At 44.4% G+C, this 25,254-nt stretch overlaps 1 protein-coding gene across 4 annotated transcripts in view; it reads left to right on the top strand.

The window, feature by feature from the left end:
* Nucleotides 1–25,254, top strand: part of BICDL1 (BICD family like cargo adaptor 1) — a 142,069-nt gene that overhangs the window by 100,615 nt on the left and 16,200 nt on the right. For 3 of the 4 annotated variants that reach the window (XR_006354175.1, XM_043978320.1, XM_043978318.1), the window contains 3 exons: nucleotides 2,231–2,449; nucleotides 4,497–4,640; nucleotides 19,213–19,343. Coding sequence is in view for 3 of the 4 variants with exons in the window: in XM_043978320.1 (XP_043834255.1) it covers nucleotides 2,231–2,449; nucleotides 4,497–4,640; nucleotides 19,213–19,343 (494 nt within the window). In the remaining variant the exon portion in view is untranslated. The remainder of the gene's footprint in view (nucleotides 1–2,230; nucleotides 2,450–4,496; nucleotides 4,641–19,212; nucleotides 19,344–25,254) is intronic. The other variant, XM_043978321.1, reaches the window with a different exon arrangement.

Genomic DNA, 25,254 nt, shown 5'->3' with positions numbered 1-25,254 from the left:
TGTGGCCCCAGAGGATGGGACAGGTAACCTTGGGAATCTCCTGACAACTCGGGCTAATGGCCTAAATTAGAATTGGCCACATCGTGTTTTCCTTCCCTGGAGACTTACTCTAAGCATTTATGAAATGTCTCCCATGTGTGGGTCCCTGGGGAAGTTATTTACGCTCACAGGGCCCTGGACAGCTTTCTGAGATTGATTATATGTTGCCAAGTAGTTCCTGATCTACACCGGTAGAGAGAGTTTACTCACTGGGAGTTCTCTAGGCCAATAAAATTGCAGATTTGGTCCCCTACTGAAAAAATGAACCAAGCTTAGATACAAAGACAAAAGTGACACAGTCCTTGCCCTTGGAGAGCCATCATTCTAGCATCACTCAATCAAATATCATTATCATTATCTAATTATAATCATTATCATCACTCAATAAATAAGCATTTATTAAGTACCTACTATGTGCCAGGCATTGTGCAAGGTGTTTGGACACAAAGACAAAAATTACACAAACCCTGACCTCAAGGAGCTTATTTCTATCATTACTAGATCAATGAGCATTTATTAAGCTCCTACTATGTGCCAAGCATTGTGCAAGGTGCTTAGACACAAAGATAAAAATGACACAGTTCTTGCCCTCGGGGAGCTTACAATTCTATCATCACTCACTCACTAAACATTTATTAAGTACCTACTATATTCCAGGCACTAGGGATCTAAAAACAAAATTGGAAGTCACTACCTTCAAGAAGCATACCCTCTGGAGCAGCTAGGTAATGCAGTAAATAGTAAATAGTGTCAAGAGGACCTGAATTCAAACCCAGGTTCACTCACTTACTAGCTGTGTGACTGTGGGCAAGTCACTTCATCCCCAATGCCTCCAAAAAAAAAGAAGCAGGGGCAGCTAGGTGGCGCAGTGGATAGAGCACTGGCCCTGGAGTCAGGAGGACCTGAGTTCAAATCTGACCTCAGACACTTAACACTTACTAGCTGTGTGACCCTGGGCAAGTCACTTAACCCCAATTGTCTCACCAAAAAAAAAAAAAAAAAAAGAGTAGGCTGTGGTTCAAGGACAAGGAGGTGAGCCCCACTCTTCTCCTCCTGGGAATTCCATACCTGCAGTTTGGGGTTCAGTTCTGAGCAGCACATTTTAGGAAGGTCAAAGAGAAAGGGGAGGGCACCCAGGGTGACAAAGAGTCTTGATGAGTTTGTATCATATAAGGATCTGTCAAAGAAACTAGTCATTTGACCCGAACTAAGGCCCAGCAGGGGACCAATCTCCGTCTCTGAGTACTTTCAAGTATTTGAAGGGCTGTCATTTGGAGGAAGGATTAACCACGCTCTGCTGGGTCTGAGCAATCAGCACTAGGAGCAGGGGGTGGAAGCTTCAAGCTGTGAAAGGAGCCCCTGACCTCCAACTCTGGCTCTGTCACGTACTGACTATGTGTGTGACCTTGGATAAGTCTACTTGCTTTTCTCTGGACCTCAGTTTCATCAGCTGTAAAATGAGGGGTTTGGACCTCAAAGGTCCCTTCCAGCCCTAAGTCTTGCTCCTGAGAACCTTCCTTACTGTCCCAGAGTGCAATGGGCTGCCTCAGGAGTCTGTTGGCCATCAGCAAACAAGCATTTATTAAGTGCTTACTATGTACCAGACACCAACGTGGAGATAGTCAAATGGAGAGTGGATGATGACTTTGGGGGGATGTGGGTGGGCGGGCTGCTGTCCCAGGGCCAGATTGGGCCAGATGGCCACCTGGCTCTGGGATTCTGGGATTGTCAGGGCATAGCCAATGTCCATTCCTTCCTTCTCCCAGCTCCTCCCACTTAAATTCCTGTGAATTGACTGTGGACTGACCTGCCCCGGTTTTGTAGCCCTGGGTGCTGGCACCTGAGAACCTTCAGCCTGCCTCCGGTTCTCCCCCACGCCCCTCCCTTTCCAGAAGCCCCTAACCTTTCCCTCACCCTTCCACATGACTCTCCAGCTTAAGTACTCGTGCATGAATGTCCCCAAACAACACATGGGGAGGGGCAAGCATGGACCCGGTCAGACGTGCTGAAAGTGACTCAGGGCACAGCAGCAGCATTTCACAGAAGGGGTGGGTGAGGACGGACAAGGGGAAGGCTTGCTCTCCTGGGTGAGAAAAGGCAGGGAGGGCTCCTCAGCTCGGCAGCAGGCGTGGGCAGGGTTGGCAGCCTCCTCTCTGCCCCGCATGCCAATGTAATCTCTTCCCTGGGCCAGCTGAGGCTGCAGCTTTGGGAAGCCTATTGTCAGGTCCGCTATCTCTGCTCCCATCTCCGGGGGAATGACAGCGCCGACTCAGCCGTCTCCACAGACTCCTCGATGGACGAGTCGTCAGAAACGTCGTCAGCCAAGGACGTGCCAGCCGGCAGCTTGCGCACGGCTCTCAGTGAGCTCAAGAGGCTTATTCAGAGCATAGTGGATGGAATGGAACCCACGGTAAGAGGCCCTGCTGGGGGACTTCTTGGGCAGTGGCTGGGACACTGTGCTAGGAGTCGGAGGCCCTGGGCTGGGACCCCAGCTCGGCCCTTCATCAGTAGGGTGAAGGTGAGCGAGTCACTAGGCCTCCGTCTACCCATCCTTAAAATAAGAAGGCTGGACTGGATGACCTCCAAGCTCCCTGCCAATGCCAAAGCTGTGAACCTCCTCTCCAGGCCCTGTGGGGCCCTATCGAGGGTGAGGCCAACAAGACCATGGGCATGGAATAAGTGTAAGGAGTCATAGTCCATCTCAGGCTACAAAATAAGGCACATCTTGTTTAGACATGGCCATAGGCTTAACTATTTGGTTTTCTTTCTCTTTTTCTTTTTCTCCCCTTAGTGGTCAGGGAATTATGGGAGAGAGGTTGAAAGGGGAAAAAAGGGATTTTCTTGTTCATTGAAAAATGTAAAATTAAATTTTAAAATTTAGTCAGCTCACCTGAAAGCACTGGAGATGTGGGACAGCAATTAAGGTTAAGAGATAGCATGATGGCGTTGTACATAGAACTCTGGATTTGGAGTAAAGAGACTTGGATTCAAATCCTGGTTCTACCACTTGTCACCTGTGTGACCTTGGGTGAATCACCTCCCCTTTCTGGGTCTTGATTTTATGATCTAAAAAACGAAAGTTGGACTAATGACCACTAAGATGCCATCACACATTTAGTGCTAATTTGATTATGATTCTGGAAATGCTAGAGAGGTAAGTGGAGGCTCAGGGTCAGGGAACTCAGAAATACAATCTTCTTGGAAGCCCCTCCATAACTGGATGAGCTCCTACTTCCCTATTAATATGATAGGATGATGCTCATTCAATTCAATAAGTGCTTATCATGTATAAGACACTGAGCATACAATGGCAAAAACCAAGGCATTCCTGGCCCAGGGAAACTTATAGTCTACTGTGGGAGACACCATCTACACAGAGATGAAAATACAAAGTAATTTCAATTAGCCCTAAGAACCAGTGACCTCTGAGCTGTGCTTTGAAGGAAGCTAGGGATGTGGAGTTGAGGAAATAGAACACTCCAGGTATGGGATGGGGGGAGTGGGGAAATCTATGCAAAGAGATGGAGGTGGGAGATGGAATATCCCGTATGAGGAAATTGCAAGTAGGATTATTTGGAATTCTGTGGAACTACTTGGCTGGAAAATCAGGTGTGTGAGGGAGAAAATTCCTGCCCAGAGAAGTGTGTCAATAAATAGGTCAGTTGTGAGGAGCTCTTGGTATTCCTAGTTAGACTCTTGTGCATTACAGGGAGAGGTACTGTTCAAATTAGTTTTATGTACATATTATTTCCTTGATTTATGCCTTCAGCAAAATATGGCAAATTTCTGCCTTGTTGACTCTGCTCAAACTTTCACTCCTTTAGCTATTATTTATTTTCCATTTTCTTCTTCCCACAGAGTTTCAGAATCTTTCTAACTTGCCAGTTGAGATGAAACGGTAGATGAAATAAAATGGTAGGATAGCTGTCCCTACCTGTTTTGGGTATTGGCTGTGTCAATTTGGTGTTTTGTTGTGGTTGTCTAGGGCCTATATGGATAGGTAGAATCCATTAGTAAAATATAAGTTTCTTGAAGGCAGGGACTATTTCATTTCTGTCTTTTTAGGTGCTTAATAAATGCTTGTTGTTTATTCAATTGAATCAGATCAATCTGGGGAAAGAAGGAATGGTGTCAAACTGGGGAATATGATGGAATATACCAATTAAATGACTCCCCCTTTCCCTGAACACTAAGGCAATAATGAATACTGGTTATTTGCAATTAAAAACTGAGCAAAGGATCTCTCTGTCTCTCTTTGTTTCTGTCTCTGTCTTTCTGTCTCTGTTTCTGTTTCTCAGTCTATCTCTATCTTTATCTTTCTCTCTATCCTGTTCTCAGTCTAATTCTCTGTCTCTGACTTTCTGCTTCTTCTGCTTCTCTGTCTCTGTCTCTGTCCCTTTCTCCTCCTCCTCCCTCTCCTTATGTCTGACTGGTTGGTGTATCTCTTTTTCTACCAGAGCTCCCGGAGAATTGACGATGATACCTTAGAAGAGCAAATAAGACAAACGAATGAGGACTCAAGAGCGCTAAGGGAACTGATGGAAGGAGAAAGAGGGAAACTGAGGCAGAGCCTAGAAGAACTACAGCGACTTCATAGCCAGGTGAGTGCCTCCTCAGCTGAAAAGGAAAGGGAGTGCACAAGCCTTGCTGGGCCCCCCTCAGTACCCCAGGTATGAGAGTTTTCCCAGGAGGCAGTGTGTCATATTGACTGGAGGACTAGATGTGGCATCTAGCAAACCCAGGGCGGAATCTTACCTCTGACACTGTCCACCTCTCTCAACTCTAGTTTCCTCATCTGGAGGAAATGGAGATGAGACCTGCAGCACCCACCACCACATAGGGTTGTTTTAAGGCTCAAATGAAAATGGATGTCAATCACTTTTTAAACTTTCATGGTCATATTTAAATTTCAATGATTATCCTTTTTAGAAATGGCTGTCTTTATCACAGGCAATGTAGTGTCTTGGGAAAGCCACTGGGTTTGAAGTGAGAGAGCCCGGGTTCTAATTCTGGTTCCTCCAATGACCTTGAGAAGGTTCCTTTCTCCTCAGTTTCCTCCTCTGTGAAAGGAGAGAGTTGGACCACATGGCTTCTTGGGAGCCACAGAAGAGGTGCCTTCCAACTCTAGAGATTTGGTCCTGGGATACAATAATTAGATGGTCTCCAAGATCCCTGCTACCTCTCAATCTATGATCCGTGAGGGACCTCTGCTGTCTGCCAAGCTGAAGGGGAGGGGGAGGGGCTGGGGCTGCTGTGTCTGGCTTCGCACTGAGTGAAATTGGCCAGGGTAAAAATGCCTGATCTGCCACTGTATGGCATGCTGCCTTCTCTGTGTGGCTTAATAAGTCTGCTGGATGCCAGTGTCTTCAAAGAGTCACTTTTCTGGGAACACTCGGATAAATGGATAACGTTGGTGAGTTTCCAAAAGCTATTTAGCAGGGAAGTCTGCACACAAAGGGTCAATTAATTTTTACAGGTCTCCTCCTTCAAAGCAGGGCTCCCTCTACCAGCCCTCTTGTGAAAAAAACCAAACAAATACCATCACCCCTGCCAGCCAATTAATCCTTAGCAGAAGTTACAGGGGCTGGTCTCTTTGCACTAGGTTGTAGTTTCCTCTAGGGCAACTAGGTGGCGCAGTGGATAGAACCCTGGGCCTGGAGTTTAGAAGTCTGGCTTCAGACATTTGTTACCTGTGTGACCCTGTGCAAATTACTTAACTTCTCTCCGTCTCAGTTTCTTCAATTTCCATAAAGTGGAAGCAATAATTGCACCTATTTCCCAAGGTTGCTATAAGGATCAAATGAAATAATATTTCTAAAATGCTTTCTAATGTGCTATATAAATGTTAGTTATTATCATTCTTGGGGCAGGTAGGTAGCACAGTATATAGAGAGCTAGTCTGAATTCAAATATGGCTTCACACACTAGCCAAGTGACCTTGGGCAAGTCATTTAACCATGTTTGCCTCAGTTTCTTCATTTGTAAAATGAAGGTGATGATAAATGACTTCAGTGTCTTTGTCAAGAAAATCCCAAATGGGGTTTACAGTCAGACACGACTGAAAAATTCTCTCTCTTTTGGACACAAAGAAGGAATGTATATGGAAGCAGAGCCACAACTAGGGTGGGACAACTAGGGCTTTAAAACAGGGTACAGAAATTTAGACACCACAGACAGCACTTCAGCAGGTAAACATAGGTGAATTTATTTAAAAAAAAATTATTTCATTGGGGTAGTACACTACCTGTAATGAATTCCCTCTGCTAAAGCAGATCAGTACCTGCTTTGTAACATGTGGGCTTTGAGAGCTTCTTGGGGACACTGCAAGGTTGAAGGACTTGCCCAGGATCACACAGCCAGTATGTTTCAGAGGCAGGACTTTAACTTCTTCTTGGCTCTGAGGCCAATTGTCTATGTCTTATGTCGGGCTGCCCCTCTAATTAGTTAAAATAAGATGCTGCCTAATAGTGTACTTCCTTTCTTCCTTCACCCCATCCCACCTGCTAGCCACACCCCAGGTAAGCTTCTCTCCCCCCCCCTCCCCAGGCCTAACTGGTGGCAGCAAGTGCAGCCTCACACCCAGTGTCCAAAGTTCATTCTCTGTCTCTCCAGCACAGGTGGAGAGGCCTTCCAACCTTGCTTGAGGTCCTCCAGTGTCAGGGAGCCCATGACCTCTAGAGGCAGCCCATACCATTTGGTGATAGCTCTCTTTGTCAGAAAGATTTTCCTGACACGCAACTGAATGTGCCTCCCTCTGACTTCTGCCTTTCTTCTTAATTCCCACCTGTGGGGCCAAGCAGCCTAATCTAATCCCTTATAGTCAGCTAAGTGTTACAGTGGATAGAACCCTAGACTTGAAGACAAGAAGACCTGAATTCAAATCTGGCTCCAGACACTTTACTATGTGTGACCCTGGGCAAGCCACTTAACCTCTGTTTGCCTCAGTTTCTTCATCTTTAATATGGGGATAACAATAACATCTACCTCCCAGAGTTGTTATGAGGATCAAATGGGATTGGTTGGAATAGATGACTCCCTAAAGTCATCTCTAGCTTTAAATATATGATTCTGTGAGGCAGTGAGGTGGCTCAGTGGCTAGAATGCTGGGCCTGGAGTCAGGAAGACCTGAGTTCAAATGAGGCCTCAGATACTTACTAGCTGTGTGACTCTGGGCAGGTCACTTAATCTCTATTTGCCTTGATCTACTGGAGAAGATCAGTGAGATACCTAGATGGCACAATGGGTAGAGGCTGGACCTACAGTCAGGAAGACCTAAGTTCAAATTCAGCCTCAGACATTTCTTAACTGTGTGACCCTGAGCAAGTCACTTCACCTCTATTTGCCTCAGTTTCCTTAACTATAAAATGGGGATAATAACCTCTCAGGGTTGTTATGAGGATCAAAAGAGATAATATGTGTAAAGTACTTAGCATAATTCCTGGCACATGAAAGGTATTTAATAAATGCTTGTTTCAGGCAGCTAGGTGGCACAGTGGATAAAGCATCAGTCCTGGATTCAGGAGGACCTGAGCTCAAATCTGGCCTCAGACACTTGACACTTGCTAGCTGTATGACCCTGGGCAAGTCATTTAACCCTCATTGTCTCACCCAAAAAAACCAACAACAACAAAATCTGAAAATGAAAATCCACAGGCTTTGTAGACTATATTAGCTCCTTACAAAGGATACCAATTATGTTGAAGTACAGTTATCAAATCACTTTTTAAAAAAACTTCAGGGCAGCTAGGTGGCCCGGTGGATAAAACATAAGCCCCAGATTCAGGAGGACCTGAGTTCAAACCCGGCTTCAGACACTTGACACTTACTAGCTGTGTAACCCTAGGCAAGTCACTTAACCCTCGTTGCCCCACCATAAATAAATAAATAAACAAACAAACAAACAGCTTCACAAACCCCATGGTAAGAACCTCTATTTGAAGGTCTATTGTATTAAGACCAAGATGATATACAGAGTGTTCCTGTTTGGATCACAGTATTCCATTTCTTAAGCTATTGTACTGTAACTTAGAACTGACATCACTACGACATGGAGACCGGGGCTCTGTCTCAGGGCACCTAATGAAGATGGCTGGACTTGTGGTCCTGGGTCCTCCTCCCTTGGTCTCCCAGCTCCTAGAGTGGCCTAGTGAGGACCAGCCTCAAACTAGTGTCCTTGGTGGGTCTGCCTCCCCAGCTCTTCACCTCTGGTGGGTAGGCCGCCCCTCTCTGGCCTCAGTACCTACCTCAAAGGCTGAAAAGGGCCCAAGGTCATGTCATGGGCCCCCTCATGTTCCAGATCATAGCATATCCTAGATAGAGAGCCAGAAAGGACCTCAGAAGCCATCTAAGCCAAACCCTTCATTTTACTGTTGAGGAAACTGAGGCGCAGAGGGGTATGACTTGTCCCAGATCACTCAGCTGGTAAATTGCCCATAGCAGGCCTTGGAGGCTCGGCAGAGATAATGTATAGAAAGTGCTTTCTAGTGGATAGAGCACCGGCCCTGGAGTCAGGAGTACCTGAGTTCAAATCCGGCCTCAGACACTTAACACTTACTCTAGCTGTGTGACCCTGGGCAAGTCACTTAACCCCAATTGCCTCACTAAAAAAAAAAAAAAAAAGGAACCTACATCCACGGGATGGTTCAGAGGGGGGCAGTGTTGTGTAGTGGTTAGAGCACAGCCACAGGGTTGGTTTACAGAGGACAGTGCATTGTAGTGATTAGTGCCCCAGACCTAGAATCAGTAATATCTAAGGGAGTTTAAATCCCACTGGAGACAAAGGATCAGAGGCTCACAGAGCACCAGCCCCGGATTCAGGAGGACCTGAGTTCAAATCCAGCTTCAGACACTTGACACTTACTATCTGCGTGACCCTTGGGCAAGTCACTTAACCCCAATTGTGTATGTCTCTCTCTCTCTCTCTCACACACACACACACGCACACACAAAAAAAAGAAAGATGATGTATAGCATTCTGCAAACTTTAAAACACCATGTAAAAAATAGTTATCGGGGCAGCTAGGTGATTCAGTGGATAAAGCATCAGTCCTGGATTCAGGAGGACCTGAGTTCAAGTCCAGCCTCAGACACTTGACATTTACTAGCTATGTGACCCTGGGCAAGTCACTTAACCCTCATTGCCCCACCAAAAAAAATAGTATCTAATAAAATATGTAGATAAAATAAAATATGTAGTTAAAAAATAGTTGTCAATCAACAAGCATTTATTACTGTATCCAATCTGGGCCAAGCCCTGAGTTAGATACTGGGGATATAATGACAAAGAGGAGGCAGTCCCTGCCCTCAAGGAGCTTACATTCTAATACTTGGAGAGGGAAGAGGGCTTAAACATATGTGCTGTGATATAAAACCCAGGGTCATCTGCAGAGCCAGGGAACATGAATGAGTCTGGGAATGATCAGGGAGCACTTCCTAGAGCTCCCATCTAGCCTTGAGCCTCTTGGGAAGATCAGTCAATCAGAGAGCAGTCGGTAAGTTCATACTCTGCCAGACGCTGGGCTAGGCATCAAGGATGCAGAGACAAAGAAGGGAATGGCCCTGCCTTCCAGGGGCTTACGTTGCATACCCCCAGATAGAATAGGTTTTTAGGATCGTAGGCTTAGAGCTGGGAGGGATGTTAGAAGCCATCTAATACCATTTTCTCATTTTACATATAAGGAAACTGAGGCCCAGAGTCAACAGCAACTTGTCCAGGGTTATTATTTTCTAAATTCACTATGGAATTGACAAAAATCAATGAATACAAATGTTTTCATATAAGAGGAAAAACAGAAAAGAGAATTGTATATGAAATGAGCACTATCTATTGGGAATTTTTTTATTTAAATTTAACATAGTCCTACTTTGCTTGTCATAGATAGGTCTATTATTATCCCCATTTTACAGGTGGGGAAACTGAGGCAGGCAGTGGTGAAGTGACTTGCTCAGGGTCACGTGGCTTTTAAGTGTCTAAGACTAGATTTGAACTCAGGTCTTCCTGAGTCTTCAGGTGTCCCCTTCTGAATTTACTTCTGCTCTCTTCTTTGTAGTTTTTTTGTTTTGTTTTGTTTTTGTTTGGGGGGGGTGGCAATGAGGGTTAAGTGACTTGCCTGGGGTCACACAACTAATAAAAGTGTCTGAGGCTGGACTTGCACTCAGGTCCTCCTGAATCCAGGGCCGGTGCTCTATCCACTGCGCCACCTAGCTTCCCCCTTCTTTGTAGTTTTTTTTTTTAATTAATCAATACCTTCTCTTCCTCCTCCTTCTCTTCCTCATTCTCCTCTTCCTCCTCCTCCTCCTTCTCTTTCTTCTTCTCCCTCTCCTCTTTCTCCTTCTCCTTATTCCTCTCTTTCTTCTCCCCCTTCTTTTTCCTTTTCCTCTCCCCCTCCTCCTTTCTTCCTCTCCTTCTCCTCCTCCTATTCCTCCTTCTTCATCACTTTATTATCAGTACCCCTGACTTTCCCCTCCCCTCCCAAAAAAATGAAAGCTGTCCCTTGTATAATAAGCATAATCAGGCAAAATCAATTCAAACATTGGTCTGGTCTGAAATTATCTGACTAATGCTGCAGCTGCAGCCAATCAGGTCTCTGCCAGGAGGGGACAGGATGTGCTTCATCATTGTTCCTCCTGTCCTGCATGAATCAGAGCTCTGAAGTGTCTCAAAGTCGTTATGCCCAGGGTTGTTATTAACAGATCCACGTGCAGGTTGGGTGACAAAGTCCTGGACTTGGAATCAGGAACACCTGGGCTTGAATCCTAGTTTTGACACTTACTAGCTATATGAATCAGTTTCACCTGGGGTCCAGGGACCTGGGTTCTATTCCTACCAAAGACACTTCCAATGAGTTGTATGATCACAGTCAAGTGATTGATTAACCTATCAGAGCCCCTGTTTATCCATCTGTAAAATAGGAATAGTCCTACTTATACTACCCTTCCCAGAGTGTGAACTTCTATCATCATTGTCATCAAGTTATCAAGAACAGGCCTAATCTAATAATATTAATAGCGACCGTTTATATAGCACCTACTATGTGTGGGCACTGTGCTAAACTAAGCATTTTACGAATATTATCTATCTCATTGGATTCTCACAACAATCCTGCGAGGCAGGTACAATTATTATCCCTATTTTATAGATGAGGGCAGAGGGTGGTTAAGTGACTTGTCCAGGGTCACACAGCCAATAAGTGTCTCAGGCTAGATCTAAAATCAGGTCCAGAGCTCTTTCCAGCTTGCCACCTAACTTTCTGTATGAAAGAAAATCCTTTTGTGAATCTCTGCGGCCCTTTAGAACCCTAAGAACTTAGGGAGGACTGGGGGTTTTTTTGGACTAGTACTGAGTTCTCGATTCTTTTAAGGAGGCACCGTGGTGTGTTCCCTCTGGAATCAGAGGGCCTGGGTTCAAATGCTGCCTCCAACACAAACCTGTGTGACCTTTAGTAGATTCTTAACTCCCTGGACCTCCAATCCCTCACCTTTAAAACAAGATGGTCTCTGAATTCCCTTGCAATTCTCTGTCTATGATTCCATGGTGGACACCAACCCTCAATTAGCAAGCATGTATTAAGCAGCTAGGTGGCACAATGGGTAGAGCACCAGCCCTAGAGTCAGGAGGACCTGAGTTCAAATCTGGCCTCAGATACTTACTAGCTGTATGTCCCTGAACAAGTCACTTAACCACTGTCTGCCTCAGTTTCTTCATCTTTAAAATGAGCTGGAAAAGGAAACTGGCAACCCATTCCAATATCTCTGCCAAGAAAACCCCAAATGAGGTCACAAAGAGTCAGATATAACTGGAAAGACTGAACAGTCACAAATAAAGTACCAACTATGTACCAGACACTCTGCCAAGCCCTGAGGACACACAAATGAGCAAGAAATAGCCCCTGTCCTCAAGGGTTATACACTCTATTACAGGGATACAACATCAAATGTACAGGGAGGGCCAAAAGTCATGATGTTTTGATAACTTTTGGAAAGTTTTTTTTTTCTGTATTTTTCACCATTTACAAGATTTGAATTTTCACAAATAATGTAAATTCCTTTCCTAGATATAGTGGATATGATGTTATGGTATTGTAAATCAAAAACAAAAACTAAAGGAGTTATTAAATGTTCAAATTTCTCTGTGACCTTTGGGCCGACACGTACAAGTACATACAAAATACTTAATCATCTGAGGAAGGGGAGGAGGGGCATTAGCAGCTGGGGCATTAGGAAGTGCTGCATGTAAAAGCCAGCCCCTGAGCTGAGTTTTGAAGAAAACAAGGGATTCTAAGAGGAAATGTTGAGGAGAGAGGGCATTCCAGACATGAGGGACAGCCAGTGCAAAGGCATGGAGATAGGAGATGAAAGTAGTGTCTGTGAATAATAATAATAATTGATGGGGCAGCTAGGTGGTAGAGTGGATAAAGCACTGGTCCTGGATTCAGGAGAACCTGAGTTCAAATCTGGCCTCAGATACTTGACACTTACCAGCTCTGTGACCCTGGGCAAGCCACTTAACCCTCATTGCCTCACAAAAAAATTAATAAAGAAAATTGTTGTTAATAATAATAGCTAGTGGGAGCAGCTAGGTGGTGCAGTGGATAGAGTACTGGCCCTGGAGTCAGGAGTACCTGAGTTCAAATCCGGCCTCAGACACTTAACACTTACTAGCTGTGTGACCCTGGGCAAGTCACTTAACCCCAATTGCCTCACTAAAAAATAATAATAATAATAATAGCTAGCACTTATATAGCACTTTTAAGGTTTGCAAGCTCTTTACATGGGAGGCAATGGGGTATCATAGAAAAAGCAGACTCTGGAGTCAAAAGCCCCATGTTCAAATCCTACCTCTGATACTTCCTGGGTGACTTTGATCAAGTCAGATTCCCTGGACCTCAGTTTTCTCATGGGTAAAATGAGGAGGTTGAATTGAATGGCCTCTGAGGTCCCTTTCATCTCTAGACCTATGACTGATCCAATGTTATCTCATCTGATCAGCTGCAAAAGGACCAGTTGGGCCAGCTCGTAGAGTGTGTGTGAAGGAGCATGATGTATGATTATACTAGAAAGGCAGGTTGGAGCCAGGTTGTAAAGGGTTATAAACAGAAGCTTCTATTTGCTCCTAGAGGCTGTTGTTTGTCCTTCAATTATGGTCAAAGAAGACCATGACATCTAGTAATGTCATGACTTGCAGTGAATTGGATTTAAGTGAGGGAGGGCCGTGCAAGGTCATCAACTTCACTCTCTCCTCCATCTGGGTCCAGTGGCAAGATAGATATCAGGACAACTGGAGATAGACTCAGATGTTTAAGGCAATTAGAGTTAAGTGACTTGGCCAGGGTCACACAGCTAGTGTGTGAGGTGAGATTTGAACTCCTAGAGTCAATAAGGAGCCAATGGAGCTTCTTGAGCAAAGGAATGACAGAGTCAGAGTTAGACTTTAAGAAAATCATTTTGCCAGCTGTATGGAGAATAACATTGGGTAGGCAGACAACAAGCATTTCTTAAACATTTCCTATGTGTCAGACATCATCCTGGGTGCTGGAGACCCAATGTCCAAAGCAAAGACAGTGCTTTACAGCAGTGGTATCAAACTCAATAGAAACAGATCCCTGTGGGCTGCATGTTGATGTAGAAAACCACAAATTAACATTATCTCTGTTGTATGGGATGTTTGTTTATTTTGCTAAACATATCCCAATTCTATTTTTTGTCCTTGAATCTCTAGAGAGTTAGCTTGGCATAGTAGATAGAGAGCCCACCTCAGGACCAGAAAGTCCTGAGTTCAAATCCTGTCTCTAACACACACTGACTGTGTGACCCTAGGCGTGTCACAGATTCTGTGTGCTAGGCAATTCTCTTAGGCTATATAAGTTGCAGAGAAGGAACTCTTCTCTCAGAGTGCCTTATATTAACTTATAGATCCCAGTACCTATCCCCAGTGCCTAGCATACTATTTGTTTGCTTAGTTAAGGATTCAACCAATGATGTTATGGGTGTAGGGAACTCTGCCCAGGGTGTAGAAATACCCTCCACTGATGCAGATAGCCAACTACTCCATATTGGAGAGTTGCCTAGGGTTCTGAAAGTTTAAGGACCTTGCCCATCATTACACAACTAGTGTGTTTCAGAGGTGGGACGCTGAACCCATTTCCTCCAGGCTACTTTGCCCAAGTAAGCTGCCTCTTGCTCTGGGTGTTTAATAGATGTCTGTTGCATTGAATTGAATTTATCCTCCTAGAAAACCTGTGAAGAAAGCAGGGAAAGTATAATACACATTTTTCAGAAAAGGAAACTGAGACACGGAGATGTTAAGTGATTTGTCCAAAGTCACAAATCAGTAATAAGGTCCCTTGAAGTTATGGATACCCGATATTCTGATATCACCTCAGGAGCAATTTAGAATCTCTTTTAATATCTTACTAAAATTCTTTAGCATTACTTAATATCTTAAGAGGCATCTTGGGGGGCAGCTAGGTGGCGCAGTGGATAGAGTACCGGCCCTGGAGTCAGGAGGACCTGAGTTCAAATCCGGCCTCAGACACTTAACATTTACTAGCTGTGTGACCCTGGGCAAGTCACTTAACCCCAATTGCCTCGCTAAAAAAAAAAAAAAAAAAAAAAAAAAGAGGCATCTTGGTAGCACAGTGGATAGAGTGCTAGACTTGGGGTTAGGGAGACTTGAGTTTGAATCCTACCTCAGACCCTCACTAGCTCTGTGACTTTGAGCAAATCATTTTACTTCTCACAGATTCAGTTTCCTCATATGTAAAAGGGAGATCATAATAGCACCTACCACTCCCCCTCCCCCAACCCAGGGCTGTGAGGATTATCAGACAATATATGTAAAGCACTTTGTAAACCTTAAATTGCCATATAAATGTGAGTCGTTGTTGTTATGGCATACCTGTGATGAGTGATCATTGGAGTACCCTTGATTTTAGGTCTCAGAGTGAGTAAGCTTCAGGCTCATCATGCTAACAGATCTATTTCATACTAAATCTAAATCTAAATTCTCTACCAGGCACCTATCAGCTATATGACCTTAAACAAGTCACTAAAACTCAGCAGTCCTCAGTAAAATGGAATCGTCTCCATTGGCCCTTCCAGCTTCAAATCCTGTGATCCTCCAGATTTTGAGTCAGAAAGCCTAGGTTTAATCGCATGTTCTAACACTTACTAGCAGTGTGACCCTGGACACATAATTTTCCTTTCTCCAGGACTCAGCTTCGTAATCTGTAAAACAAAAGGATTGGACTACATCATCTAAAAGGTTCCTTTCAGCTCTAAATATATGACACTGTGACTGAGGTGTTAAGGACACAGTTGTTGTTGTTGTTGTTCAGTCATGTTTGACTCTTCATGATCCTATTTGGAGTTTTCTCGGCAGAGATACTGGAGTGATTGCAGATAAGAAAACTGAGGCGAACCATGTTAAGTGACTATTCTAGAGTCACACAGCTACTAAGTGTCTGAGACCAGATTTGAACTCAGGAAGATGAGTTTTCCTGACTCCAGGCCCAGAACTCTATTGTTGAGGCCCTGTTGGCCTCAGTTTCCTCATGTACAAAATGAGCCAGAGAGTTTTCCATGGCTACTCATGTATAACTTATTTTGAAATGCTTGAGTTCTAGTGGGTGGGGGGTGGGAATGGAGGAGGAAGAGAAGTTGGAACAATTTTTTTTTAATTGATGTTAAAATTTGTTTTTACATATATTTTGGAAAATAAAATTCTATTCAAAAAAAAAAATGAGCTGGAGAAGGAAATGGCAAACCACTTTGCCAAGAAAACCCCAAATGGGGTCATGAAGAGTTGGACATGACTGAAATGACCTAACAGTAACAATAATAACAACAACAGAAAGGTTAAGTGACTTGGCCACAGTCACAGAACAAATAAATATTGGAGCTGGAATTTGAACCTCAGTCCCCCATACCAGGTCCAGGACTCTTTTAAGTACACTATTCTGCTTGTCAACAAACTAAAACTCAATAGATTAATGTACAGTGATTATATGGCCAATTAATCAATATCTTTGTAAAAAAATTATATTCCACTATACTCACATGTATGGTTTATTTAGGAGCAAAATGTCATAGGAGGAGCAGCTAGGTGGCGCAGTGGATAAAGCACTGACCCTGGATTCAGGAGTACCTGAGTTCAAATCCAGCCTCAGACACTTGACACTTACTAACTATGTGACCCTGGGCAAGTCACTTAACCCCCATTGCCCTGCAAAAAAACCCAAAAAACAAAAAACAAAACAAAACAAAAAAATGCCATAGGACATACAGTGCTAGGTCAGAAGGACCTGAGTTCAAATCCAGCCTCAGACATTTAGTAGCTGTGTGACCCTAGGCAAGTTGCTTAACCCTGAATGCCTTACAAAACAAAAACCAAAAAAGTTCTTTGTAAACCTTAAAGAGTTATGGAAATGCCAGTTATTATTCACAGAACATTTATTAACCACATTGTGGTAATGTGGTCAATGTAATACTACCATGTGCAATTCATGCTGTCATTAATGCATACATACATACTACTACTACTTTGTGGAAATTGAAAGATAGCTATAAGAGCCTACAATCTCATCAGGGACAATAATAGTAATTGACATTTTAAGGTTCACAAAGCACTTTATGTGCATCATCTCATTTGATCCTTATAGCATCCCTGGGAAGTAAGTGCTACTATTATGCCCATTTTATAGATGAGGAAACTGGGGCTCAGGGAGATTAGGTGTCCAGGAGCACACAGCTAGTAAGTGTAGGAGAAAGACTTAAACCTGGGTTTTCCTGAGTTCCAGACCAGTGCTCTACCCACTAGGCATGACTGCCTCTTCTGATCTCATTGGAACATCACAACAACCCTGTGAGGCAGGGACTACAGATAGTATTATTGTTGTTGTTGTTGTTCCCATTTTACCAGCGGGAAAACTGAGGCTCAGGGAGATTAACTGGCCTGCCATGTCACACAGCTAGTGTCAGAGGTGAGATTTGAGCCTAGGGTCTTTCTGAGTCCAAGTTTAGAGCTTCCCACTAGGCTAGTGCTGATCTTCTATTATAGGAACATAGATTTAAAGTGGAAAGACACAGTTGAGGCCATGAAGCCCAAACCCCAATTTTATACAGATGAAAAAAAAAAGAGGTCCTTAGAGGTAAATGACTTGCCCAGGGTCACACGACTTATAATTGTCTGAAGCAGGATTTGACCCCTGGTTTCTCTTAGTCTAGATCTAGCTGTTGCTTCCCCATATTGAATGTGGGGTCCTGGGGTTAGATCTGGAGGGACTTTAAAGACATCTAGTCTAGAGGACAGCTAGGTGGCACAGTGGATAAAGCATTGGCCCTGGATTCAGGAGGACCTGAGTTCAAATTTGGCCTCAGACACTTGACACTTACTAGCTGTGTGACCCTGGGCAAGTCACTTAACCCTCATTGCCCCGCTCAAAAAAAAAAAAATACATCTAGTCTAACCCTCTCTATATCTCCCCAATCCCCAACCCAACCCCCACCCCCTGCCAGTGTTAGAGACAAGAAAACTAAAGTCAGCTATGTGGAAAAGGGAAATCTTTCAACCCCATGGAGCCTCAGTTTCCTTATCTCTTAAATAGAGATAATACCCACATAACTCACTGGAATGCTATAAGGAAACATGAGTTATTCCTCTTCCCTGGCCCTTTTCGGCTGCCAAGGGAAGGAACATAATATTTTAGCCACTGATCTCAAGCTCACAATAGGATTACTCTCCCCCTTTTTCCCTCCTCTCTCTCCCTCTCTCTCCCTTGTTCTCTGTCCATCTCTCTCCATTTCTCTTTCTCCCTTTCTCCCCCCTCTCTCTCTGTGCCCTCTCTCTCTCCTTTCTCTCTCCATCCCCCTTTTCTTCTTCCCCCTCCCTCCCCTCCCCCTCACCAAAGGGGCCCAGGCACATGATGCAATATAAAGAACGTTGACTCTAGGGTCAGAGGACCCAGGTTTCAATCCCGCCTCTCATGCTCACTCCGGTTATACCATTGGGTCTGTCATTTAGTGTCCCTTGGCCTCAGTTTCATCAACCATAAAATGGGGGAGGGGAGACTAAATGGCCTCTGAGGTCTCTCGAAGCTATAAATCTCCAGGCCCAGGATCCTCCCAGCCTCAGCTCTTCCATTCCCTGCCCTTGATGCAGCCATGGGTAGTGAGGAGCAGACAGACTGATGAGCATGGAGTCAGAAAGGCCTGATTTCATTCATGGCTTTCCTCAAATACTGGCTGTGTGACTCTGGGAAAGTCATCTCACTTCTGTCTGCCTCAGTTTACCCATAAAATGGGGGCACTTACCTTGCAGTTTTTGTTTTTGTTTTGAGGATCAAATGTGATTGTGCATTTAAAGTGCTTTGTAAACTTTAAAGCCCTAAATAAAGGTTAGTTAACATTTGATCCTTTACACAACCTCATTTGGTAACTGCCGTTATTATCCTATTTTACTAATGAGAAAAATGAGGCTGATGGAGGTTAGGTGACTTGCCCAGGGCCACACAGCTAGTGAATGTCTGAGGTTGGATTTGAACACAGGCATTCCTGATTCTACATCCTAGCCCTGTCCTCTATGCTACCTAGGTATAATGATGTTTGTTGGTGGTGATGATTGTTTCTTGTTCATTGTCGATGGGCAGCTAGATGCTATACTGGGCTTGGGGTCAAAAAGACCTGAGTTCAGATTTGACCTTAGACAATTTGCTCTGTGACCCTGAGCAAGTCACTTAACTTCTTTTTGCCTCAGTTTCCTCAACTGTAAAATGAGGATAATAATACCTATCTCCTAGGGTTGTTGTGAGGATCGAATGAGATAATACTTGGGAGTTTTTTTGTTTGGGGGGGGTGTGTTTGTTTTTGTGGGGCAATGAGAGTTAAGTGACTTGCCCATTGTCACACAGCTGGTAAGTGTCAAGTGCCTGAGGCCAGATTTGAACTCAGGTCCTCCTGAATCCAGGGCTGGTGCTCTATCCACTGCACCACCTAGCTGCCCCCGATAATACTTGTTTTTTAAAAAAGGAAAGGGGGGTTGGCACAGTGCCTGGCACATGGTAGGTACTATATAAATGCATATTCTCTTCCCTCCCCATTATCATCATCGTTTCCTCATGAAGCAGAGCTGTGGAATGGGGCCCTCACTGGCTTCTTTCTTGTTCTGGCCTCTACCAGGTGACAATGCTGAGCGTGGAGATGACGGCACTCAAGGAAGAGAGAGATCGCCTTCGGGTAACATCTGAGGAGAAGGAAGCCAAGGAACAGCTTCTCAAAGCCATCAGGGACCGAGATGAGGCCATTGCAAAGTAAGACCTTGTTCTAGTCCCCCACTCCATCAGCACGAATTTTCTTTGGGGGGGTGGGGGGTGGGCAGGGCAATGGGGGTTAAGTGACTTGCCCAGGGTCACACAGCTAGTAAGTGTCAAGTGTCTGAGGTTGGATTTGAATTCAGGTCCTCCTGAAGCCAGGGCCAGTGCTTTATCCACTGCAGCACCACCTACCTGCCCCTGATGGCACGAATATTTTGGAACATAAGTTTTGTTTTAATTTTCACCAATTGCATTCCAGAGCAAGGTAGAGTATCTGGAATTAGGGAGCTGAGAGTTCTGACATCCTCTACCCTGGTCACTCTATATCAGAAATATTGTGTTCGGTTCTAAGTAACATATTTTAGAAACTATAGCAATAAGCTGGAGAGACCCTAGGATTAGAGCCAATGTGATCTTCCCAAAATACAAATCTGACCATGTCTCACACACACACACACACACACGTACATAATAGACTCTAGTGGCTCCTATCACCTTCAGGAACAAATATAAAATCTTCTACTTGTTATTCCAAGTCCTTTATAACCTAGCACTCCCCATCCCCACCATTCTTCCCACACTATACACCCCTCCAAGAACTCTTCTGTCTAGTAACAGTGGTTTCCTTGATATTCCACAAATAAAAAACTCCTCTCGACTCCAGGCATTTTCTTTCTTTTTCTTTGTGAGGCAATTTGGGTTAAGTGACCTGCCCAGGGTCACACAGCTAGTGTCAAGTGTCTGAGGCTGGATTTGAACTCAGGTCCTTTCGGAATCCAGGGCCAGTGCTCTATCCACTGCACCACCTAGCTGCCCCAACTCCAGGCACTTTCACTGACTGTCACCCATACCTGGAATATTCTCCCTCTTCATCTCCAGTCCAATCAATCAATATTTATTAAGAAACTACTTGGTGGGGGCAGCTAGGTGGCACAGTGGATAGAGCACCGGCCCTGGAGTCAGGAGTACCTGAGTTCAAATCCGGCCTCAGACACTTAACACTTACTAGCTGTGTGACTCTGGGCAAGTCACTTAACCCCAATTGCCTCACTAAAACAAACAAAAAAAAAAAGAAACTACTTGGCACTGTGTCAAGCACTGGGGATACAAGTCCCAGGTAAAATCCCACATTCCAAAAGACACCTTTTCTCATTTTTCTAAATTCTAGTGCCTTCCCCTTTGATGATTATTTCCACTTTATTCTGTATAAAGCTTGTTTGTACCTGGTTATTTAGGGGTAGCTGGGTGGTGCAATGGATAGAACACTGGCCTTGGAGTCAGAAGGAACTGAATTCAAATCTCACCTCAGATACTTGCTAGCTGTGTGACCCTGGGCAAGTCACTTAAACCCAATTACCTTAAAACATCCAGGACCATCTCCAGTCATCCTAACATATATTTTGTCACTGGACACAGATGGCTCTGGAGGAGAGAGTGAGGTATATTACCTTGCACAGCCTTCCCTCACTTAAATCCAATTCACTGAAAGTCATGACATGACCCCAATGGCATGGTCCTCTTTGAGAATGAAGGACAAACAACAACAATGTGGTTATTTAGATGTTGCCTTCCCCGTTAGACTGAGAGCTCTTCAAGGTCAGGGGTGATTTTTTGCCTTTCTTTGAATCCCTAGCACTTACCACAGTGTTAGACACATAGTAGGTATTTAATAAATATTTATCAACTGACCAAAGAAGAGAACTCAGAGACCATCTTGTCTGGTTTTTCTCATTTTACAAATGAAGAAATTGAATCACAGGGGTGAAATGACTTCCAGTCAATTCAAGTCCAAAGACATTTAAATATTTTCTATGTCCCAGGCATTGTGCTAAGTGCTGGAGTTACAAAGGAAGGCAAAAGAAAAATCCCTGCTTGCCTATTGTCACACAGGTAGTCGATGAGATTGGACTAGAAGTGTAACCTAACGCTGTACTGTACACATAGGACCTCAGATTTAGCTCATCTAGTCCAAGATTAGATTCATTTTACAGATGTGAAAAATAAGGCAGAGGGAGCTTGTGATTGACCTACAGTCTCCCAACTAGTGAGTGGCACTGGATTATGAACACACCAGACCTGTCCACACAGGATCAGAGTTAGAGCTGGGAGAGTCCTTCACAGTGATCTAGTCCAGCTCCTCATTTTACAGCTGAGTAATTTGCCCAGGGCCACAAAACCAGTGTATGTCTGAGGTGGATCTTGAACACAAGTCTTCCTGACTCCAAAACCAACTCTCTATCCACTGAATCATATAAGAATATAAGAGGGGCAGCTAGGTGGCGCAGTGGATGGAACACCAGCCTTGGATTCAGGAGGACCTGAGTTCAAATCCGGACTCAGACACTTAACAATTACTAGCTGTGTGACCCTAGGCAAGTCACTTAACCCCAATTGCCTCACCAAAAAAAAACCAAACAACAAACAAGAATATAAGAGGAAAAAATTAGAAAAAACATACTGATGGGGCAGCTAGGTAGCACAGTGGATAGAGCACCAGCCCTGAAGTCAGGAGGACATGAGTTCAAATCTGGCCTCAGAACTTAACAATTACTAGTTGTGTGACCTTGGGCAAGTCACTTAACCCCAATTGCCTCACAAAAAAACCCAAAAACCTACTGAGAGCTGGAAAGCAACTGACACCCTCCCCCCCCCAAAAAAAAAAACACAACTCAAGATTATAAATGATTATCCATGTGTCTATAACTCTGGTTACTATCTGTTGTTACTTGTTTAGTTGTTCCAGTCATGTCAACTCATCATGACCCCATTTGGGGTTTTCTTGGCAAAGATACTAGAGTGATTTTGTCATTTCCTTCTCCAGCTCATTTTACAAATGAGGAAACTGAGGCAAAGAGGGTGAAGTCACACAGCTAGTAAGTGTCCAAGGCCAGATTTGAATTCAGGAAGATGAGTCTTTCTTGACTCCAGGTTCAAGCACTCTATCCACCACCTACTTATTGTTAATCCCACTCTAGAAGATGCCTGCTCTCATTTCCACAAAATAGTGCCCACATCAGCCTTGTTCTCCTTTTCGGTTTCGCCTTTTCAATCTTTGTTCCTGTGTTAACTAATATTGTCGATTCTAACCACATCACTGTCATCAACATTTATATTCTTTGGGCTCTGTTTTCTTCATTCTGAGTTGTTTCCTAGAAGAACACTTGTATTTCTTGGAATCCTTCATATCTGTCCTTCATCTTATGGCTGAATGACATTAAATTACATTCATGGGGGCGGCTAGGTGGCGCAGTGGATAAAGCACCGGCCCTGGATTCAGGAGTACCTGAGTTCAAATCCAGCCTCAGACACTTGACACTTACTAGCTGTGTGACCCTGGGCAAGTCACTTAACCCCCATTGCCCCGCAAAAAAAAAAATTTAATAAATAAATTACATTCACCACAAGCTCTATTTTGTTCAGTCCTTCTCCAAACGACAGATTCTTCATTTGTTTCCCATTTTTTGTTTGTAGATTTTGTTGTTGTTGTTGTTGTTTCATTTTAGTTTTGCCACTATAAGTACTATTTCTGGGAACATTTGTTGTTGTTGCTTTTCAGTCATGTCCAACTCTTCATGACCCCATTTGGGATTTTCTTGACAAAGATGCTGGAGTGCTTTGCCATTTCCTTCTCCAGCTCATCTTACAGATGAGAAAACTGAGGCAAACAGGAAGAAATGACTTGCCCAGGGTCACACAGCTAGTAAGTGTCTGAGGTCGGATTTGAACCAGGTCCTCCTGACTCTGGGCCCAACATTCTATCCACTCTGCCAGCTATAATTTTTTTATTGATAGGTCCTTTCTTCCTGTCAATAATCTCATACAAGGAATAGCACCGGGGTTGGGACTATAGCCAAAGAGTAAAGCCATTTTTGTAACTCTAATTATTGTATAATTCCATCTCAAAAAATGTTTATCAAAAGCCTAGCCCTCTACTATGTGATATAGAGAACAAAAGGAAGATAAAGTGTTGTCCAGCTCCCTAAGCATTTACAATTTCACTGGAGAGACAAGACTAGCACAGACCTAGAAGGCTGGGTGATGCCCTTGTAAAAAGGGATACTGGGGGCAGCTAGGTGGCACAGTGGATAAAGCACCAGCCCTGGATTCAGAAGGACCTGAATTCAAATGTGGCCTCATACACTTGACACTAGCTATGTGACCCTGGGCAAGTCACTTAACCGTCATTGCCCCACTTAAAAAAAAAAAAAAAAGAGGACTAGGCAAAAGCACTGGCCCTGCATTCAGGAGGACCTGAGTTCAAATCCAGCCTCAGACACTTGACATTTACTAGCTGTGTGACACTGGGTGAGTCACTTAAGCCTCAATGCCCCACAAAAAAAAAAGGCAAAAGATCATCCCCGCCCTCAAGGACCTTCCAATCTAATTGCAAACTGATTCTAAATAGAAAGTAAGTTGGGGCAGCTAGATGGCGCGGTGGTTAAGCACCAGCCCTGGATTCAGGAGTACCTGAGTTCAAATCCGGCCTCAGACACTTGACACTTACTAGCTGTGTGACCCTGGGCAAGTCACTTTACCCCCGTTGCCTACAAAAAAAAAAAAAAAGAAAGTAAGTTGATGTCTATGCCCTGTCTGTTCTGTCTGTTCCTTGCCTGTCTCTCTGTGTTCTACTTACCCTGATTGTACCATCTGCCCCAGCTGCCTGGGATGCCTCGTCCTGATTGGTCATATTGTGCTCTTCCCGTCTATCTGTATTCCACTGGTCAGGCTATGCCCTGTCTGCCTGCCTGCCTGTCTATCCCCTGCCTACATGTCTAAGTTTTGCCTGCTTATCTATGCCTTGTCAATAAGGTTGATCAGGTTCCCCTCTGTCTGTCTGTCCCTAAGGACCCTGGTTCTGCCTCTCCCTACCCCACCACTTCAACCCCTACCCAAGAAAGTGCCTGAGGTCAAAGGCCTGAAGGCCTCCCTTTCCTCTGGCTCTCCTCCAGATTCCACGGAAGCAAATGGGCTGCAGGGGCACCTTCCAGGTGGCCCATTTCTGTGGCAGCCCCAGCTTTTGAGGGCAGGGCCCTGCCTCTATGTAGCAGACTCCCTGGGGAAGCACCCAGCCCAGTCGATGGCCCTTCACTTATCATTAAACACCAGGTTCTCTTCCCTGGCCAGGGAGGGTGAGCTGAGGAGGCCTTCAGAGAGCCCCAGTGGCAACCCCATCTGTCAGGAGATGCAGAGATGCTGACTGAGGCTGCTGGGAGGTGTAAAAGGTTTGTTCTAATGCAGAATGACCCAGCGGGCTGATGCTGATACTTATATGTAACCATGGCAACCAGCAGCCTTCATCTCCTTTCCTGGCAGGGATGGGAAGAGGCTAGAAGCAGTCTGCTGATGGTAGCCTACAGGACAGGATACAGCTCATTGTGGGGGCGGGGGGATCATGCCCTAGCTCTCACTGGCAGATCTGGGCTATCAGTAACCACAGTGGTTTCCAGGCTCTGGGGTTTGGGCAGAAGGAAGGGTAGGCGGGACCTTAGAAAGCAGGGAGAAGACAGGACAGCAAACCAGGAGATGCCTCCTAAACATATGTCTGACTGGCTTTCATTTCATCCTAAAATCTTCAATTCTGAAGGGACCTCAGAGGCTATCTAATCCTACCCATGCCCCAGTAAGAATACCCTCTATAACATCCCCAACAAGGAGTCATCCAGTCAGTCAACAACAGGGACTGTGCTAAATGCTAGGAACACAAAGAAAAACAAAAACATTATAACTTGTAGAGAAGGTACTCATTTACATCTGGAGAGAAAGGTTCCAAGAGATCCCTGTGCTGATTCATTGATGAAATTTTTTTAAAAAGCAGTGTATTAGCTTCTTTGCCCACCATGGAATGCTGTTCAGGTTTACAATGAGCTAGTGGTCCACTGAAACCCCCAGATCCTTTTCTTTTTCCATA

This window comes from Dromiciops gliroides, chromosome 1 (assembly GCF_019393635.1).
Source record: "Dromiciops gliroides isolate mDroGli1 chromosome 1, mDroGli1.pri, whole genome shotgun sequence".
Taxonomy (NCBI): Eukaryota; Metazoa; Chordata; class Mammalia; order Microbiotheria; family Microbiotheriidae; genus Dromiciops; species Dromiciops gliroides.
Note: the sequence above shows the minus strand (reverse complement) of the source record. Positions and strands in the feature narration are given on the sequence as shown.